The 17398-nt window shown below is 49.1% G+C and overlaps 2 protein-coding genes and 1 long non-coding RNA gene across 11 annotated transcripts; 1 reads left to right on the forward strand and 2 right to left on the reverse strand.

Annotated features, from left to right (window-relative positions):
- The first annotated feature begins 2 nt into the window (after nt 1-2).
- Nucleotides 3-4887, forward strand: LOC120687286. The gene is made up of 5 exons (XM_039969270.1): nt 3-263; nt 429-551; nt 3381-3483; nt 3579-3665; nt 4465-4887. The coding sequence occupies exons 1-5, from the start codon at nt 34-36 to the stop codon at nt 4600-4602; spliced, it is 681 nt and encodes a 226-aa protein (XP_039825204.1). The 5' UTR covers nt 3-33; the 3' UTR covers nt 4603-4887.
- Nucleotides 4888-5485: 598 nt separating this feature from the next.
- Nucleotides 5486-7970, reverse strand: LOC120687287. The gene is made up of 2 exons (XR_005680687.1): nt 5985-7970; nt 5486-5888 (listed from the first exon to the last, which is right to left on the reverse strand). It is a non-coding gene; the product is annotated as an uncharacterized LOC120687287 (long non-coding RNA).
- A 692-nt stretch (nt 7971-8662) lies between these two features.
- Nucleotides 8663-17056, reverse strand: LOC120689623 (ABC transporter F family member 4-like). Of its 9 annotated transcripts, XR_005681370.1 has the most exons (6): nt 14970-17056; nt 14553-14644; nt 14254-14452; nt 14059-14172; nt 13655-13965; nt 8663-8960 (listed from the first exon to the last, which is right to left on the reverse strand). XR_005681370.1 is itself a non-coding variant. In XM_039971978.1 (2 exons), exon 1 carries the CDS (start codon nt 11585-11587, stop codon nt 9890-9892), a length of 1698 nt encoding a protein of 565 aa, XP_039827912.1. In that variant the 5' UTR covers nt 11588-11648; the 3' UTR covers nt 8663-8960; nt 9882-9889. The 9 variants fall into 9 exon arrangements, 1 of the variants encoding a protein (XP_039827912.1); XR_005681365.1 differs by having other exon boundaries at nt 13151-13965; nt 14059-14452; XR_005681368.1 differs by having other exon boundaries at nt 13151-13965; nt 14059-14452; nt 14535-14644; nt 14970-17031.
- Nucleotides 17057-17398: the final 342 nt, after the last annotated feature.

Consider the following 17398-nt stretch of genomic DNA (forward strand, 5'->3'; position numbering starts at 1 on the left):
TTTCTCCCCCGGCCCGACCGTGCCGAGCGGACGATGGCGGAGACGGTGGACTTCGCGAGCGGCGACGCGGCGGCTTGGCGCGCGGCGCTGGCCGCGTACGACCGCCGGCTCGAAGCCCTGGACAAGCCCGACCTTGTGGCCGTGGACTTCTTCTACCGCAACGACCTCCCGGCCCTCCTGCGCGGCCGCGATCCGGACCCCTTCATCGCCAAGCCCGAGCTGGCGCGCCTCCTCCAGTGGAAGCTCTCCCGCGGCAAGTGGAGGTCGGTCCGTCCGCCGGTCTCGAACTCTCATGCTTGTTCCTAGCTTCTTCCTTCCCGCCGCTTTGCGTTCGAAGTTTCGGATCCCAGAGCGTGGTCCGGTCCTTGTTCCTGAAATTTCTTCAGAAGCATGTTAGTACCGACGATTGGTTGGGCTCTTGTGGCCAGGCCGAGGCTGATGGATTTCGTCAAGGGCTTGGACGACGCTATGGTGGAGTCGGCATCGCGCAAGGCGTTCGCGGCGTTGCCCGACCTCAGCTGTAACAGCCCGCTCTCGCGGACTGTCCGCGAGTTATGGGCGAACGGTCCGCCCCTATTCGTCCAACTCATTTTTATCCCGAACAGAGCCTCCTTTCTTCTCTCTCCTTATCCATTTCTTCCCCAACCCAACCCCTCTCCTCTCCTAGGCGCCATGGGGGAGCCCCCATAGCTCCTTTCCCATTTAGAGCCTCTACCCTCACCGGAGCTTCGTCGGAGGTCGTCGTCGCCGAGCTCCACCGCCTAGCCATCATCTTCTTCTCCTGGATCGAAGTTTCCCCCAAGTTTTCCCAAATTCTTCTTCCTCTACTTCAAGGAGAAGGTCAAACCCGAGCTCAAGCTTCCCTGAGGCCGCTCTACTCCAACTTGTGGCACCTCACAGGAGTCCTAGCCATCGCCGGTGAGCTCTCTTCCTTCCCGAATCATCCTCTCTTCTCTAGGGTTTGAGTTCTAGGGTTTTATTTTGGATTTCTTCACCATTGTTGGTCTAGAGCTTCCAAATATTGGTTCTCATCAAATCCATCCCTTGGAATGAGTCCTAGACACTCCTAGAAGCCTTTAGGAACAAACCCCGACCAAAGCCGTGGCCGGACTTGTCGCCGGCGGTCTCGCCGGTGCGTCTCTGAGTTCTTGCGGACGGTCCGCTCGAACCCGGCGGACGGTCCGCCACTTGCATACCGAAACCACCAAAAACATCGCAGAAAGTTGTTTTCCAGTCCGTTGAACGGCGGACGGTCCGCCCTTCACCCGCGGACGGTCCGCAGTTCATTTCCAAATCCCACTCAGAAACGGTATGTTTCTGGAACCCAATCTGACTTTGTACGGCGGACGGGCCGCGGTACTGTACCGAACGGTCCGCAGTATATTTTTTGATAATTACACAGAACCAAACCTTTTCTGGAACCCGTCTCGAATTTCACCGTCGGACGGTCCGGGCCTCAAGGGCGGACGGTCCGCGGTTACTGTAACAGCCCAATCAGCTTTTCTGTTTTGATGCATTTGCATGTCTCATCTTGTATAATTCATATAAAATTGCATATAGCTCAGAATAATGTGAAATAAATTTTGTTAGCTTCATTATGATGTCAAGAATCAACTAAAATTATGTTTTACCCCCAAGACAATTAAATTAATTATCTAAATAATTAATGTGTCATCCCATGTCTTTTGCAACTCATTCATGGCATATTTATTTATCAAGTATTATTGCACTCGTGTAGAGACCGAAGCGCCAACTCAAGTGGAGGTTGAGACCGAGCCGGAGTCCGTCGTCGACGACACTTCTTTGGTGAACCAAGGCAGGCACCCAAGCATCTTTTTACCCTGTTTTGGATCAATTAAAATATTTGAGTCTTATTTGTGCATAAGTCTATGGTATAAATGTTTGCTTAGCTCCTATCTTATGCATTACCTTCCTTGATTTAGAATAAATCCTTTTAGGTGAGTATGCTTGTGTAGGCGTCCCGATTTAATTGCTTATTCATGCTTAGTTCCGGTAGAAATCGGGAGGTGGCAAGGTCACCACCACCCACGAGCAATAGGTTGCTTGCTTAATTCTTAAAAGTTGAACAACTTGTAATATGATGCGGACTTGAGCATGTATGGTAAGGTCAAGTGAGATGGAACTCACTTGGCTTAGTGTTTGCTTGGGTTGATTAAGGCCCGTGACCCCCATCGCTTTGATACTTGAGCACTTATGCGTATAGACCGCATACCAAATTATGGGAATGGTAAGCCAATTACCATAAGTCACACTTTGCCTTGACCGGATTCGGTGCGGGGTTGGTTGAGGTGTGATCGGCCGTCGTGCGGTGCATCTAACCATTCCGACCGTTCGTTCATAGTCGAGTGTGGTTATGCGAAAGGTTGAGGGCATGATTCAACCCTTATCCTAGGCCAAGGGTATGGGCGTTGGGCTTGCTTCTCGTGTGGGAAAGTTGTACCCCTCTGCAGGGTTTTTCGTCTATTGCGATAGCCGGGCTCCATGGTTAAGGAGCAAGTTCTTGTATTTGACTTCGGGTGTAGAGTTACCGACTGAAGTTCATGGAAAATTGGACTTGCTCACATGATGATCATCTTTACTTTATGCAATTTGATTGGTGTATTGCTAATAGGATAGAAGTCTTTTGCTTATCATAACTTTATCAAATGATTTTATGCAAAATTAATTACCTTGCCAATTTCCTTGCTACTAGCCAAATGCATCCTCCTTGAAGTCGGGTTTTAGACCCTTGTTGGATAAGCCCTGCGGAGTACTCTTTGTACCCCTGTTATTAAAACGACGTTTTCACGACGTGAAAACGACGTTTTCACGAGAAAACGTCCTTGTGAAACGTCCGTTTAAACGTTAAAACGTCCGTTTAAACGTTAAAACGTCCATCGTTTCGTTTAAATCTACCCTCTATTCGTTTCGTCGTTTTATCGTTTTAATAAGCTTGCTTTGTACTCACGGTGCTGCCGTTAAGTTGATGCAGGTGAGCCTCAGCAGGAGCCCATCTTTGGGTACTTCTACCCCGTGGACGGTGGAGCGGATGAGAGCTAAAGGCCAGTGGTTGAAGTAGAGCACTATCTCCATATAGTGTTCTCTTCTGGGTTGTATCCGTAGAGACATAATTAAATATTTTCGCTGCAAAACTCTGAACTTATAATGTAGTTACTTGAATCTATTTATGTAAGAGACTTCTATGTATGGATATGCTTGTATGTGATGGTGTTCTCAAGTTGTGCAAAGAGGTGTATCATCCTGGGCATGTTCAGGACGCATCTCAAAGACTAGCGGGGTTATTCTCCTTTAATTAGGTGAATCAATGGATGATGACCCGATTAAATGGGTTTAACTTGGGCGGTTCCTCACATCAGCAGGGCCATCACCGAGCTCACCGTGCTCAAGGGCGTCGGCCCCGCCACTGCGTCCGCCGTGCTCGCCGCCTACGCGCCGGATGTCGCACCGTTCATGTCCGACGAGGTGGGTTTATTGTACAAAATGTCTTTACATTTCTCTGCATCTCTTTGCGGGTTGACTGCAATGTAATGCTGGGACCTTGGATGGACTATGTGCAGGCGATGGTAGCGGCCTTGGGCAATGCAAAGGAGTACACGCTGAAGCAGTACCTTGCATTTGCTGACAAATTGCAGGCAAAAGCAAAGGTATAGTTTATCCCGTTGATATAACAAATCGCATAGTTGCTAACAATGTGTCAATGTTGCAAAGTTAACGTCTTCGTCTGGTCATTTGAAGTGTTTAGCTTGACACAAACTGTACCTTTGCCCTGGTGGCTGCAAAAATTCGCAGCTGATTAATGTTTTCGTGTAGTGATCACTGAGTTTGGACATAACTAGAATATCCTAGTCAATGTTCCATTCTACCAATATCGAAAAAATTGAGCAGATTACATAACTATACTTGGGGTGTGTTAAGTGTTAACCCCTCTCGGTCTGGACAAACTGGAATACGTAGCTGATTGTGCTTTCTTTAAGGCTTGGTATTCAGAAACTACAACTATTAGACTATTATTGAACATATATTTCTACATTAATGGAATGTTACTAGAAAGGATCCCACTGTACCTGTATGAATAACAGCAGCACGGTTCTGCAATTTGACGACCTGCAAATGCTAACATCAAATAAATTAGAGAACATTGTGCAGATAAATTTTCAGGGCGTGCACCAGGGTGACACGGCATTTTTCACCTGCTTGTTTATCTTTCTATTCCCTGCTCCAGTTGGCACACTAGGGCGATAGGAGTAAAGCATTTTGCAGGTCATGCAGCCTCTGCAGTGCTAACTTTGGCCCACATAATACAAGTTCAGTTAGGTGTCATTTCAAATGTAGATTGTAGGCTCATATAAGTATCAGCCGAGGATTGGATAAAAAGTACAATTTGTATTTATACATATACTGTACTTGATTGCCATTTTGCTGATATTTCTGTTTGCCCTGAAGGAACTGACCATAGGAGAAGAAAGTTTCACACCCTCAGATGTGGAGAGAGCACTATGGAGCTCGGCAATTGGGTCCAAGTTACCAACCACTGGTAACCTGAAGAGCGAATCAAAAATGCGTGGCAAGAGGAAACGATGATCGACACCGAGCTTCTTTTCTTTACTAAGGCTAGAAGAATTTACTGACTGGAGGCCTTAGATTTTTAGATTGAACATTGTAGTTTCTGTAACCTGCAGAATGGGGTATTGCTTTTGGCGCAGCAGAATGTGAACTGTGTGCTCTCAATGACCGAACACTTCATTCTGTACATGGCCTCCAGTGACCATCCCTGCGTGCTCTGGGATGTATTTGTTTTTCAAGAAGACCCATGTACCAGCTGTTCCTGAAAATCAATTTGCAAGCAGACTGTTCATTTGTTACTAATGGGTCTCGTGAACTAGCCCATGTATTTGTATGTTGTATTTGGTGCTGCGTAGGTAAAAAAATTGTATACTGCACACAAGGGATCAGGAATTCAGGACGCCGATCACTACTTTAAAATTCAGCAATATGTTTGTTTAACAATAAGATGATGGCTGCAACTTGCAGCAGGTCAGGGATCCTATATTTGGACTGAAACGTGATCATCAGACGCACTAGATCATAGTGATGCATCAGAATTTAGAACCAGTATTTTTTTTGAAGAAATTGTGGAAGCACCGCTTTGTCATTTAAGCTAGGAGAAGAAGAGTAGCGTTAAGGGTGTTTACACTGTTAGAACCAGTGTATTTCCAGAGGTCGCGCTGGTCCTCCAGGCAAATGTAAAAACGGACCAGCCAAAGTATAGTAACGAACGTTTGACTGGTCTAGAAAACAAGGTACAGTCGTACAGATGTTTCTTGTGGTGAACAACAAGCCCCGTTATCAGTTTATCAGGCAGAAGGAGAAAATTCCAGTCTAGAAACAAGGCTACGCATTTTTCTTGCACTGAATGACACGCAATCAGGCGAGAGGAAGACAGCAAGTGCAGATGCAGATTAAGTTCAGTGTCAAACGGATAAGAGGAGCAACCTGTGCAATTATACAAATGACAGATTTGTATCAATCACAGGTGGAAACAGAACAGAAAAAAAGGAGGGAACCCAGAGAAGAATTATGACTACCTCTAGTTGTTTTTCAAACTCCGGTCCATGCAACATCGTCCAGATATCCAAAACAACAGGATATATTACAGTTAACTATCATAATAGAACATGCTTAACAGAAGCAACCCTACTGAATGCAATGGTGAATTACATGGAAGTCCAATTCTACTGCTTTATACATACTAGTTGTGGGCCCCCAGGCGTACAAATACCCAGGTTCCCGTTGTGCTTTACTGTACTTGTCCCATGATCAGTCCGCAAGTACGCACAACAGCACCGATATCACAACTGCACTCAAAACTAGTTAGTAATATTAAAATTTAATCAGAGCATATATAATTTGCAGCAGAAGCAAATAGAAATATAGGACTTCCATCCTACAATAGTATGCCTCACCATTTCCACAGGCAACTGACTGGGAGTTAGTCCTAGAAAGAATCAACGTCGAAAACCCGCATCCTTCGGCAAGGAACTGAACAGAGACGGCTCTTCTTCGAACTCTGGATTTTAAAATTTTAGCAACAAGGATGAGTACAATTTTGTACTCGCAAGACTTCGGGTGTATATCAAAAATCTTATAATACATACATGGTTAATCAAGGAAGGTTGACAGGTTCACTAGCACTAGGCTGCATTATATTTGGGTGTATCTTTATACGCGTAATTTTGAAAATATTTTATTTTATATAAATTAGACCGACTTTACCAATCATGACTCCCCATTTCCCATTTCACTATTCTTTGACCATTTATATCGGTCCACAACCTTTGAACCGGTGCAAATGTTAACAAACAATTCTCATACCAACTTTCAAATCAAAAGTTCTAAAACCGGCGACTAGCTCAAGCGCTCGTGACCGTGAGCACGGCTATTCGAATAGTTTTACACTCTGCAGAGGTTGTACACTTTACCCATACGTCATGTTTCACTTTGATGCTAGCGCGTGATCAGCGCGCATATACACAATTCCTTAGATGTGTCGGCAAGCTAACATGACAAAGCCGTTACATCAACCGGACCCAAAATATGCTACTCGACAGATTGTAGGAGTTTCTCAGCTCCGTACATCTGTCCGGGTTAGCTACCCCGACACCGACGAACTCCTCGAGTACTCGGGCGGTAGCATCCTCTCGGGCCCAACTGACTTAATAAGCTAAGCTCAGTGCCCATTTAGCCGTATGGTTGCACTGTAATACTTGGCTAGAATAGTGCCAATTACCGGTCCTTAATTTGACATGTGTGAGTAAAACCTTAAATGCGCCGGAAACGCATATGGGACCAAGACATGTCCATAATCCATTTTTTTCCATCCATTTTATCATCCATATTATTTTCCTTCACCCTCATACCATCAAAACCGCTAGACCATATATTCACCCGCGTCTACCATAAATTTTTTATCCTTTAATAATAACCATATAAATATATATTTTCTTTAAAAGACACCAACCCATGTGATGCTAATTAACTACTGCACAAAATACTAAGCCAACTAAGCATGTGACTCTAAACTACGCAAATAACCCATAACCTTAGGATAACAAAGTATAAAAAGGGTATAAATAACAAGAAAGGTAAATGCATTAAAATAGGACGTGTCTACCCCACATAAAATGACATTTGGACTCATAAAATCATCATCACATGCATATATTTGTAGGCTTAGGAATTTAAATAGGAGCAAGAATGATCAAGGGAGTGCTTGCCTTGTTACCGATCGTTCATATTCTCAACTCTCAAGTAATAGCTCAGCGTCTCGCTCGGCGTCTGGCGCAGTCACGAATGTCTCGTCGTCTACGCAAATCGGACAAACGACAACACATGCAAAACAACCAAATAAACAGCAATAAACAACCAAATAAACACCATGAGATGATAGAGCATGATTTTAGAAAATTTCTAAAAAAAAATAAGTATTTAACTTAAAGTTTATTTGGGCAAATTATGCAGGTTTGAAACTTAAAATAGTTTAAAAGATGTGTGTGTATTTTTCCTTTTTATTAATATTTTTTGTGAAGGAAAACGGCAAGAGTGCAAAGCACGTACGTGTTGATGTGAGCTCGTAAGGTTAAGTGTAATCCAAACGTATTCTCTCTTTTATTTTTCTAAAGGAAAACGGCCACTTGCATCCTTAATTAGAGCTCTTTGCCTCGGGTGTATGGGCATGTGTAGCCTTGCGCTCTCGGTGTCCAACATCACCTGGTTTGCGGCGACTTGGATTGTGCCCCGGGGTGTGCAAGAACAGCGGCAAGCGCAATGTCCTCCGGCAGCACGCATGCGCACGGTGCCCGGCATGGCCGGTTCGTGACGTGCCCGCCCGCGGCGAGAGCACGGGGCAGAGCGGCCGTGGTTCCGTAGGTAGGCTTGACAAGGCCAATCGTGTGTTCGCGTTCGCGATGACCAGCTACAGCTAGCTCGCGTCGCGGCGAGAGCACGGGGCAGCTCGGCCGTGGTTCCGCAGGTAGGCTATGCTGTTATTTGCATGTGCGTGCATGTGTGTTATTAGCTGTGTTGCTCGCTCTGCCGACGGAGAGGGAAGAAGGGGTTGGGCAGCCGATGAGCAGTTCAGCTTGGCGTCTAGCTCCGAAGCGCTTGTCCCTGGGATTGAATGCTCTTGCCAGCTCGTCGTCCTTTGCTTCAAGCGACGCAGCTAGGTGGCGAGGACGGCAGCGAGGCGGAGTTAAGGCAGCCAGCGCGCGGCGCGGAGGAGATGAGGACGACGTCGACGCCGGCGGCGCTGACGTGTGGGCGCTCGGGTGAGCAGGGCGCCGCGGGAAGGAGGAGAGGTGGCGGCCGAACGGGCTGTGCGGCAGGGTGGGCCGGCTGGGTTTTGGCCCAAGCCGAGGTGAGCTCTTTCCTTTTAAAAAAAGATTCAAATCAAGATTCAAACTCAAACCAAATTTGTTCAAAAACATTGAGAAGCTCACCAGGATTTATTTAGTATTTTAGGATTTGTATGTAAAAGTTTGAGAATTATTTTACCACTCATCTTTTAGCAACATTTTTAAACATGCTCGAGGAGGGTTATTAATGCATAAAGTATGAGAAGAGCCAAATAAAAACCAAATCAAGCATTGATTTATTGATTTATTTAATTTTATTTATATTTGAAATTTTGGGCTGTTACACTAGTACTATTCGAGAAAAAATAAATACTAGTACTACATTCTCACCACATTCACGAATATTACCAGGCAACTGCTAAGTCTGGACTCTGGAACAAACAAATTCCACAATCACCACCTCGCTAATGGTGGCTACAACACAATCCTACAGTTTGCGACACTTCAGCAAAATGTTGTCTTCATTGTGATATCCGGGTGTCACCAAATCACCCAATGTTAGATTGACCAAAGTAGTTCCAGATCATCCTGCAGAAAACGTGGCAGGCTTAAGCAAGTTGTGGATAAGGCTTAAGCAAGTTGTGGATAATAGCCAAATAAGCAATCTATTAGTTATTAGAAAGTAAATCTACTAGTTCTAGGGCAGGATCACCAAAAGAAAACAATGATTAAAAAATTGAGCATTCTAATTCTTGTGGAATCACTCAGAGGTCGCCAATTATGAATGTGTAATACCCTAAAAGAATTTGCTATATTCTTTTACACCGAATGGTTCTTTTACCCTTCAAAAAAAGAATGGTTATTTAAAAAAAAATACACTAAATGGTTCTTGTTAATTAGATACTCAGCATACCTAAGGGTAAGGCAGAAGCCAAAATTACAGGTGAACTGTGCACCATGACTTTCATGAAACCACAGCACACAGGCCCATAATTTGTCAGTAATGCAAACACATAGTTTTAGTATAAGGTATAACAAGAAAAACAAAAAGTAAGCATGGACAAAAGAAGTCCCTGAAGAATTATAGTATAGCCTTGTTTCACACAGCTTATATCTAAGCTCTTTTTATCTTTCAAAAAATATCTCAGCTCTTTTCACAGATTTAACGAGAATATGTGCCAAACAACATGATTTTGCAGCAATACATAAGTAAGTAGATTCTAGGAATGAACTGAATAAGCAGAATCAATTTTTCACTTTGCCTATACTGCAGCACAGTTCTCTTTACATATTTGAAGAATCAAAATTACCAACTAAGTGGCACTCGCAAACAAGTCATTTGCTAGAAAATGGCCAAGAATGGAATCGGCAATAAATGAACGTATCTAATTAGAATCAGCATTCGCTATAGGGCAAAACCCTAAAAGACTTGGTCACAAGTTTTCTAGGTTCCTCACAAAAACATTTTAACTGCAGTATGCCCAAATTGCTTGATTCTGCTGAGCTTACCATGGATCTCAGGAAGGATCAGAACTCTTCTCGAGCGTTTTAAGATGCTCGCAAAAACGCCGATGTTTCTCTTGCACTTCAGCTATTGCTTTTTCAGCAGCCTCCTCGTTCTTTGCTAGAAGGTATTTCTCGATCCGAACAAACCACTCCCCTAATGTCATATTCTCTAAGCTGCTTATCCCAGTCCGCTCCTCCACAAGCCCTTCCTCCCCACTGCCACCAATAGCTTCCCTCTTGTCATTCTCTTCCTCTTCTCCAACACCATCCAGCTTTGATCCCGGCAACATTCTTTCCCTCAACTCACGATCAACTTCATTTTCCCCACCCTTGCTTGAATCCTTCCCCTCCCTTTCCTCCATGCCATCGTTGTTGGCAGGAGCATTGACCCTCCCCTCTATTGCCCTTCCTGTCTGCCCTTTTGGAGCCAATGGTGCATCCTCCTCCACATACACCATCTTCTCATCCTCCATGGATGCCTTTGAGGTTCTATCCAACTTGCTGTCCCCAGTTGGCACCTTATCCTCCTCACCACCATCATTCGCTGCCATCAACCTCTGTGGACTGCCGCTGCATTCTCTGCCATCAGCCATATTACTTTCCTCTCGCTCCTTTTCAGCATCCTCCTCAATAATAGCATCATCTGCCTTCCTTGTGCTTGCCCTTGTAGCCTTTCTTCTGCCTCTGCTACTCTCTGTGCGTCCTCTCCCAGCCACCGGCACCTCCTCTGATGTATTTGAAGTTACATCTCTGGTTTCAACCGTATCCTTCTCTTCACCACCCTTAGGACCTGTCGCCCTTGGAGGATTCCCTACCTGATCCCTAATCACAGGCACCTCTCCCTCTTCGTCATCCTCAGGAACAGCATGCGTGGCCTTCCTTGCACTTGCCCTTGTAACCCATCCTGGCCCCCGTCCGGTCCCCTCCACCTTCCCCTCATCGTTTCCACTCCCCACCGCATCACCTCTCCTAGCAGCAGCTCTTGTTGACCTCGTACTTTGCGGCTGTGGCGGAAGGGCGGCCGGCGCTGCAGCCTTCCTCGGCCGGCCACGGCGCGGCACTGCCGCTTCCTCCTCTTCTTCTTCCTTCTCCACTTGAGGGGTCTCCGTGGCCTTCTTCCGCCCACCTCGGCGCTTTGGAACTGCAGCTTCCTCCTTCACTTCCTTCTCTGAATCAGGAGGCTCCGTGGCCTTCTTCCGCCCGCCGCGGCGCGTCGGAACTGCAGCTTCTTCCTTCTCTGCTTCGGGAGCCGCCGCCGCAGCAGCCTTCTTCCGTCCGGCCCTGCGCGTCACCGCGGGACCCTGTTCCTCCTCCAACGCCGCTGCGTTGCGCGCGGACCGCCTAGTCATCGCGTGGGGTGGTCGCAGGTCCTCATCGGCCGAGATGGAGACGGACAGCACGGTGGTCTCCCCGATCTTGATGAGGTCCCCGTCGGAGAGCGGCGCGGGGACGGTGGGCACGAGGGGCGCCCCGTTGAGGAGGGTGCCGTTGGAGGACTCGAGGTCGGTGACGGCCCAGCGCGCCGCGGGCGGCGCGAGGAACTCGACGGAGAGGTGGCTCTGCGAAGCGCCCGCGTCGCGCACGGCGAGGTGGTTACCCTTGACGACGCGGCCGACACGGAGCGCCGCGCCGGCGCGGCCCCGCCGGGTCTCCCCCTTGCAGGGGCCCTTCTGCACGAGGAGCGTGAGCACAGGCGGCGGATCCGCCATCGCGGGGGCTCGGGGGTCCGAGGCCAGCCAAGAGAGAAGCAAAAAGAATTTCAAATTTTCGGCCGGTGTGGGGTGGGGGGAGAACATATCCTATGCAATCGGCCTAGCTGTGCAATCGTGCAATCCGCGAATATGAAGTATCCGATCTCAATCCAACGGTCGCTGTTATTTTGCACTTAAACCCCCCACCTCATCAGCAATCTTCTCTTTGAATACTTACTAAACACCCCCTCGATGATATCGAATCGTTAAACCGTACCCCAGGTATCGCTCCACTCCGGTTCGTGACGCGCGGAGGACTTCTCGCATCGATGGCCCCGCGCCGGCCGCCTCGAGCTCGGCGGAAGCGGCCGGATCTGCTCCTCCTCGGCCTCCTTGCCGCGCCAGTGGGGCCGGCCCCCTCCTCCTCCCTCTTCCCTCCCCCTCCTCCCTCTGCCGGTGGCCGGGCCGAGGAGCCACGCCCGGGATCCGGCCAGGCGCGCCCCTCCCTCTCCCTTCCCTCTCGCGCGGGCGACGGCCGGCGCGCGACGGCTGGTGCGCGTCAGAGACCGCGGCAGCCTGCGCACCGCGGCGGCGAGCCAGCGGCGGGTGTGTGCGGGGGCCGCGGCGGCGACGCACGCGCAGACGCTATGGCGGCGTGGCCCACGCCGGCGCTCGCGGGCAGGCTGCGGAGCAGGCGCGCGGCGGCGGGCTCGAACAGGAGTGGCGCCCTGTAGCTGGCGGCGAGCTCGGCACGCGCGCCCTGCAGCTGGCGGCGAGGACCTCCTCCGCGGCGGCCATGGCGAGGCGAGGCGGCCTCCTCCTCCCTCCCCATCTGGTGGCCTCCGCGCTCCGCCCCTGCCGCCCGTGGCCATGGCGGCTCGGCACGGTGGCCTTGGCGGTGCGGCACGATGGACTTGGCCTCCGGATCCAGGCGCGCGGCGGCGTCCATGGCCTCCGGTGGCGGCGCGGCCCTCCGCCACCGTCGGTGGCGCGGCGTGGCGCTGCGGCGGCGGCGGGGCTGCTGTCCCGGGGCGGGGCAGGCCTGCAAGGCGGCGCCGGGGCGGCCGGGCTGCTCGAGCGCCCTGCTCCATCCGCCGCGCCTCCTCGTGGGCTCCGACGGCGGAGCCTCGCGTGGACGGCGGCGCCCGTCTGCCCTCCCTCCCTCTCCCATGGCGACGACGCTGGCAGAGTCCTCCGCGGCCATGGCGAGCCGTGGGGCCGCAACGCCCCCTCCTCTGCTCCATCCTCGCTCGCCGGCCGGTGGTTGGGATGGCGCGCGGGTGCGCGGGCCCCGCACCACATCGCTGCGTTCCGGAGCTTCTCTTCTACCTGCTCTGGATTTGGCGCGGGAAAGGCAATACCGGCGAGGAAGCCGAGAAGTCCTCTGCGCGTCGCGAACAGGAGCAGAACTGATGAGGTGGGGGGATTTAAGTGCAAAATAGCAGCGATCGTTGGATTGAGATCGGATGCTTCGTATTCGCGGATTGCATGATTGCACAGGTAAGCCGATTGCATAGGATATGTCTCCGGGGGGGTGCACTGGTGCAGGACTGCAGGGGATTCGGATTTTGGAGTCCTCACAGTTCTGTCTCAAGGCGAAGGCGAAAGGACGATATGGGCCGACGCCCGACGGCAGTTGGATCCACACGTCAGCGAGAGATCAGTCCCCATGCAGTTAGTGTAGAGGAACCACTTCCATGCGGCAGACGAACTACTAACGTTCCTGATCCATCAGCAATCAAGCTGTTAAAAATGAAAGAGATTACTCCTACGTTCTAGATTATCATTATCTAGGTATTGTTTTCACAATTATACCTCTATGCAGTTACTTTGGCTTGTTTTTTTTCTAAACCGGGTGGTAATAAAACCCTCCAACCAAAAAAGAAGAGAAAACTCCCTATATTATCCAAAGGAAGATATTGAAACGTCATTTTTTTGTTAGCATAACAAAGAGAGTAAAAGCCATCAAGATTTATTGAGGACAAAAGGCCATCAAGATTAGCTACGAAAGTATAAAAAGGGCATCAACAGTTCATCTAAAAAGCATCAAGAAAAACTATGGACACAGGGGATATGAGCCAGTACCACCGTTGGAAGGGTTTAAAATGGTAGAACATGAGCACCCCAGCTTAACTCGTGCATATTTCCTCACCAAACCCAAGTGATCAGAAAGGACATTATAACGCAGGTGGTCATGAATAGGGTTTAAAGCCTGAATCGTCACCGTGACTGTTCCTTACCTAATTGCATTAGATAAGCTTGCAAAAGTAATGGGTATTAGCAAGTAAATCAAGAGGAATAATTCATCAAATGATGTAGCAGGGCACCACTTCATACCCCCAGCATCTTCGATTCATGCCAGATTGCCAGTTGAAGTGCCTCTGGTGGTATTAGACCTGTACGCAGAAGAATAACATGCCCTTAAACGAGCACCGTTGGGGGGGAACATGTTCTGAGTAGGATGCAGAATGGGGAACATGTTACTCAACCTCAATGGCCGCTACTGCAGCTTGAGTAGTGCCATTCCCATATTAACTTGAGCGATAATCCAAATTTGCAGGTCGCACCTTGCATCGGCTGTTTCTCTTCACATTTCATGTGTGCTTCATGCTCAGAAAAAAAATATTAGTGAACTTGAACGTCTTCTTCAGCTAAGTGGTCCGATAGCAGTAGTTGCAACTTACAAGGATGCATCAACTCAGAGCATCCATCTTGCAGCAAAACTAAGAGCATCTTCTTGCCATTCATAGCATACATCGTCAGATTATAGCATTCCAACCTCATCCATTCTAAAAGCCTACTATCTTCCTTTTCCAGAACAGCTGTCTTCCCAACATTACTCCACCAAGTTTGATTTTCAAAGAATCAGAATATGCTGGAGCACTATAAGATGCAAGATCAAAAAGAAAACTTGAGTTCCCGAACTAGTGAAAACAGTTTGTCCATTCCATACCATTTTAAATACCTGCTTCTTTTTTCATACCTTCCAGCTGAATTCTGCAACATCAAATGCAGTTGCCAGCTGCAACTCCTGGTTGCCAAATCTATGAAGGGAAGCTACTATGAATCACATCCCTGCAGTTTCATTTATAATTAGACATAGGTTCTTTTGTTAACTGAAGCTGATCAATAATAACAAAGAAAATTCTAAAACATACACAGGTGGGACGGTATCAATATCAATGCTACCATATAATCACAAGTTTCGGCATAAATAAGCATTTTATCCTTTGATTCAGAAGTCTTTATAAGTGGATTACTACATGCTAACAGATTATGCAAAATCAGATAATGAGTCACCATAACTTTCTACTGAACCAACAATAGAACACCTGAACTAAAATTTTCATTTGTGTTGTGTATGACAATAGTCATATGTAGGCAGGATAAAAACAATTACCTCCTATGGGTCAGTAATCCTCCAAATATCTGCATGACGACAGATAGTGGACCATGAACTTCAGACATAATCAAGATACCACTTGGATCTTGGCAGAAGACTGCAAACCTGATACATCTTTGGCATAAGGATACTGCATTGATCAGGTACTATAACCAGCTTTTCCTTCTTTATTGCTTTGTAAGTCCATAAATCCCTGGAACAATTCAACAAAGCAGAGATGCATTGCCCTCTACAATTCTATTTTAACTTAGCCAGAAAATTCCTCTTCATCGGAAGCATCCAAAAGCTCAGCATTCCTACTAGACTGACCATGACCAGACTGCCTACGGCGACTCTTTTTCTGTCCTCTCCTTCTCTTTGCTTTAGGTTTCTCTTCAAGATCCCTCACCCCACGTCTCTTATACATCTTAAAGCTAACATGTCTCTCCTCAGCCATCTTCCTCACCTTCTCAGTGATTTCAGCTGCAATCTGACGGTTGTAGAGCTTTTTCAATCCCTTCATCAGCTTCGCAAATGTGTCAGGCTGTGGCATCAGGCCTGCCTCGAGCATGTCTATGCAATACAAGCAGGCCTCCTTGACATGTTTCTTAGCGTACAATGCATGGATCCAGATGGTCCATGCACTCACGTTAAGCTCACAGCCTTTGCTAACAATACATTCCCAAACATCCTTTGCAAGCTCAAGTTTCTCATCTCTGACCAGCGCATTGAGGAGGTCCTTCAGCACTCCATATTGTGGTGCAACGAAGAGCCCCCGCCCAGCCATGTCCTTAAAATAACTGCACGCCTCAATCAGTGCCCCCTGCCCAACAAGCCCACTGACCATGATAGCAAATGTATCGACCCCAGGACTGAGACCTCCATTTTCCATCTCATTCCACAATGCCATAGCCTGCTTGGTCTCCCCAAGCTTGCAGGCCAACCGAATCACCACATTGTATATCTTGAGATCTGGCGGACACCGGCACTCCCTCATCCTCTCCATCAGTTCCAAGCACTCCTCGAGCTGTTCCTTCTTCTCATGCGCTATAAAGAACCCATGGTACACGGCAGCATCCACCCGCAGGCCTTCCCTTGACATGGCGTCCAAGAACTCATACCCCTGGGATATCTTGCCAGTCTTGCAAAATGCGCTAACCAGTGTGCCATAAGTGACAGCATCAGGCGTGCATCCCTTCCTCCGCATTTCCACAAACACCCGCATGGCCTCATCGACTCTCCCCCTCGCGCCAAGCCCCTGCATCAGGGTGGTGTACGACACCGCGTTCGGCGGGCAGCCACGCCGCTCCATCTCCCGCGCCAGCTCGAACGCGTCCTCGAATCTCCCGTCCGCTACGAAGCCGGCGAGCAGGGTGTTGAAGGCGACAACGTCGAGGGCGACATCCGCAGCCTTCATGCGAGCCAGCACGTGCTTGGCCTCGTCGAGCTTGCCCAGGCGGCACCACCCGTAAAGCAGAGCCGTGTAGTGGCGGAGCGAAAGCGTAATCCGGGGCTGGAACTCCTCGACAAGCTGCTCGGCGGTGGCGACGTGGCCAGCCTTGGAGAGGGACTCGAGGAGGGAGAGGAAGAGGGCGGGGTGATCGTGGTCAGGGCGGGCGGAGAGTAGCGAGAGCGCAAACGGCAGGAGGCGCGGTTGCGGCAGACGGCGGAGGACGGGGCAGAGGAGGGAGGGGCCGATGAGCTGGGAGGGGAGCGGCGCGAGGAGGGACGGGGACGGCGGGGAGGAGGCGCGGGAGAAGGACTTAGCGAGGAGCGCGAGGGAGGACGGGAGCGGCGAGGGCAGCGACGGGGAGCACCAGTGGAAGAAGTGCAGAGCGAGGGAAGAGGCGGCGCCGCAGCGGCGGAGGACGGCGTCGAGGAGGTGTGGCGAGGTGGGGTCGAGGCCCGAGGCGGACAGCGCGGCTGCGAGCCTCTGCGGGTCGGAGTGGTGGCGGCGGAGGAGGCGATACGCGTGTTCCGCGGAGGAGGCCAGGCTGGGCTCGGCGGTGGCGGCGGAGGACAGACCGCGGCGAAAGGGAACGGAGAGGAAGCGCCGCATCCGCATGGTGGGCGGGGTGTGGTGTGGCGGGTCCAGCGGACCATGCGACGGCGGAGCTTATTTAGGCCCTCTAGATTTTTAACTTCGAACATTTAACTACTAATTATAAGTATTAAATATAGGTAACTAACAAAACGCATTCCATGATCCCTAGGTGAAATTGCGAGACAAATTTAATGAACCTAATTATATAATAATTAAACAGTGTCGTGCTACAGTAAACAGCCTCTAATGACGGATTCATTAGACTTAATAGATTCACCTCGCGATTTTTCGTCCATCCGTGTAATTAGTTTTATAATTAATCTATGTTTGATACTCGTAATTAGTGTTGGAAAAAACTGCCAAATTTTTTTGCCCAAAACAATTTGGTAACTAAACGCGCTCA

The sequence above is a fragment of the Panicum virgatum genome, chromosome 9N, assembly GCF_016808335.1.
Source record: "Panicum virgatum strain AP13 chromosome 9N, P.virgatum_v5, whole genome shotgun sequence".
NCBI lineage: Eukaryota > Viridiplantae > Streptophyta > Magnoliopsida > Poales > Poaceae > Panicum > Panicum virgatum.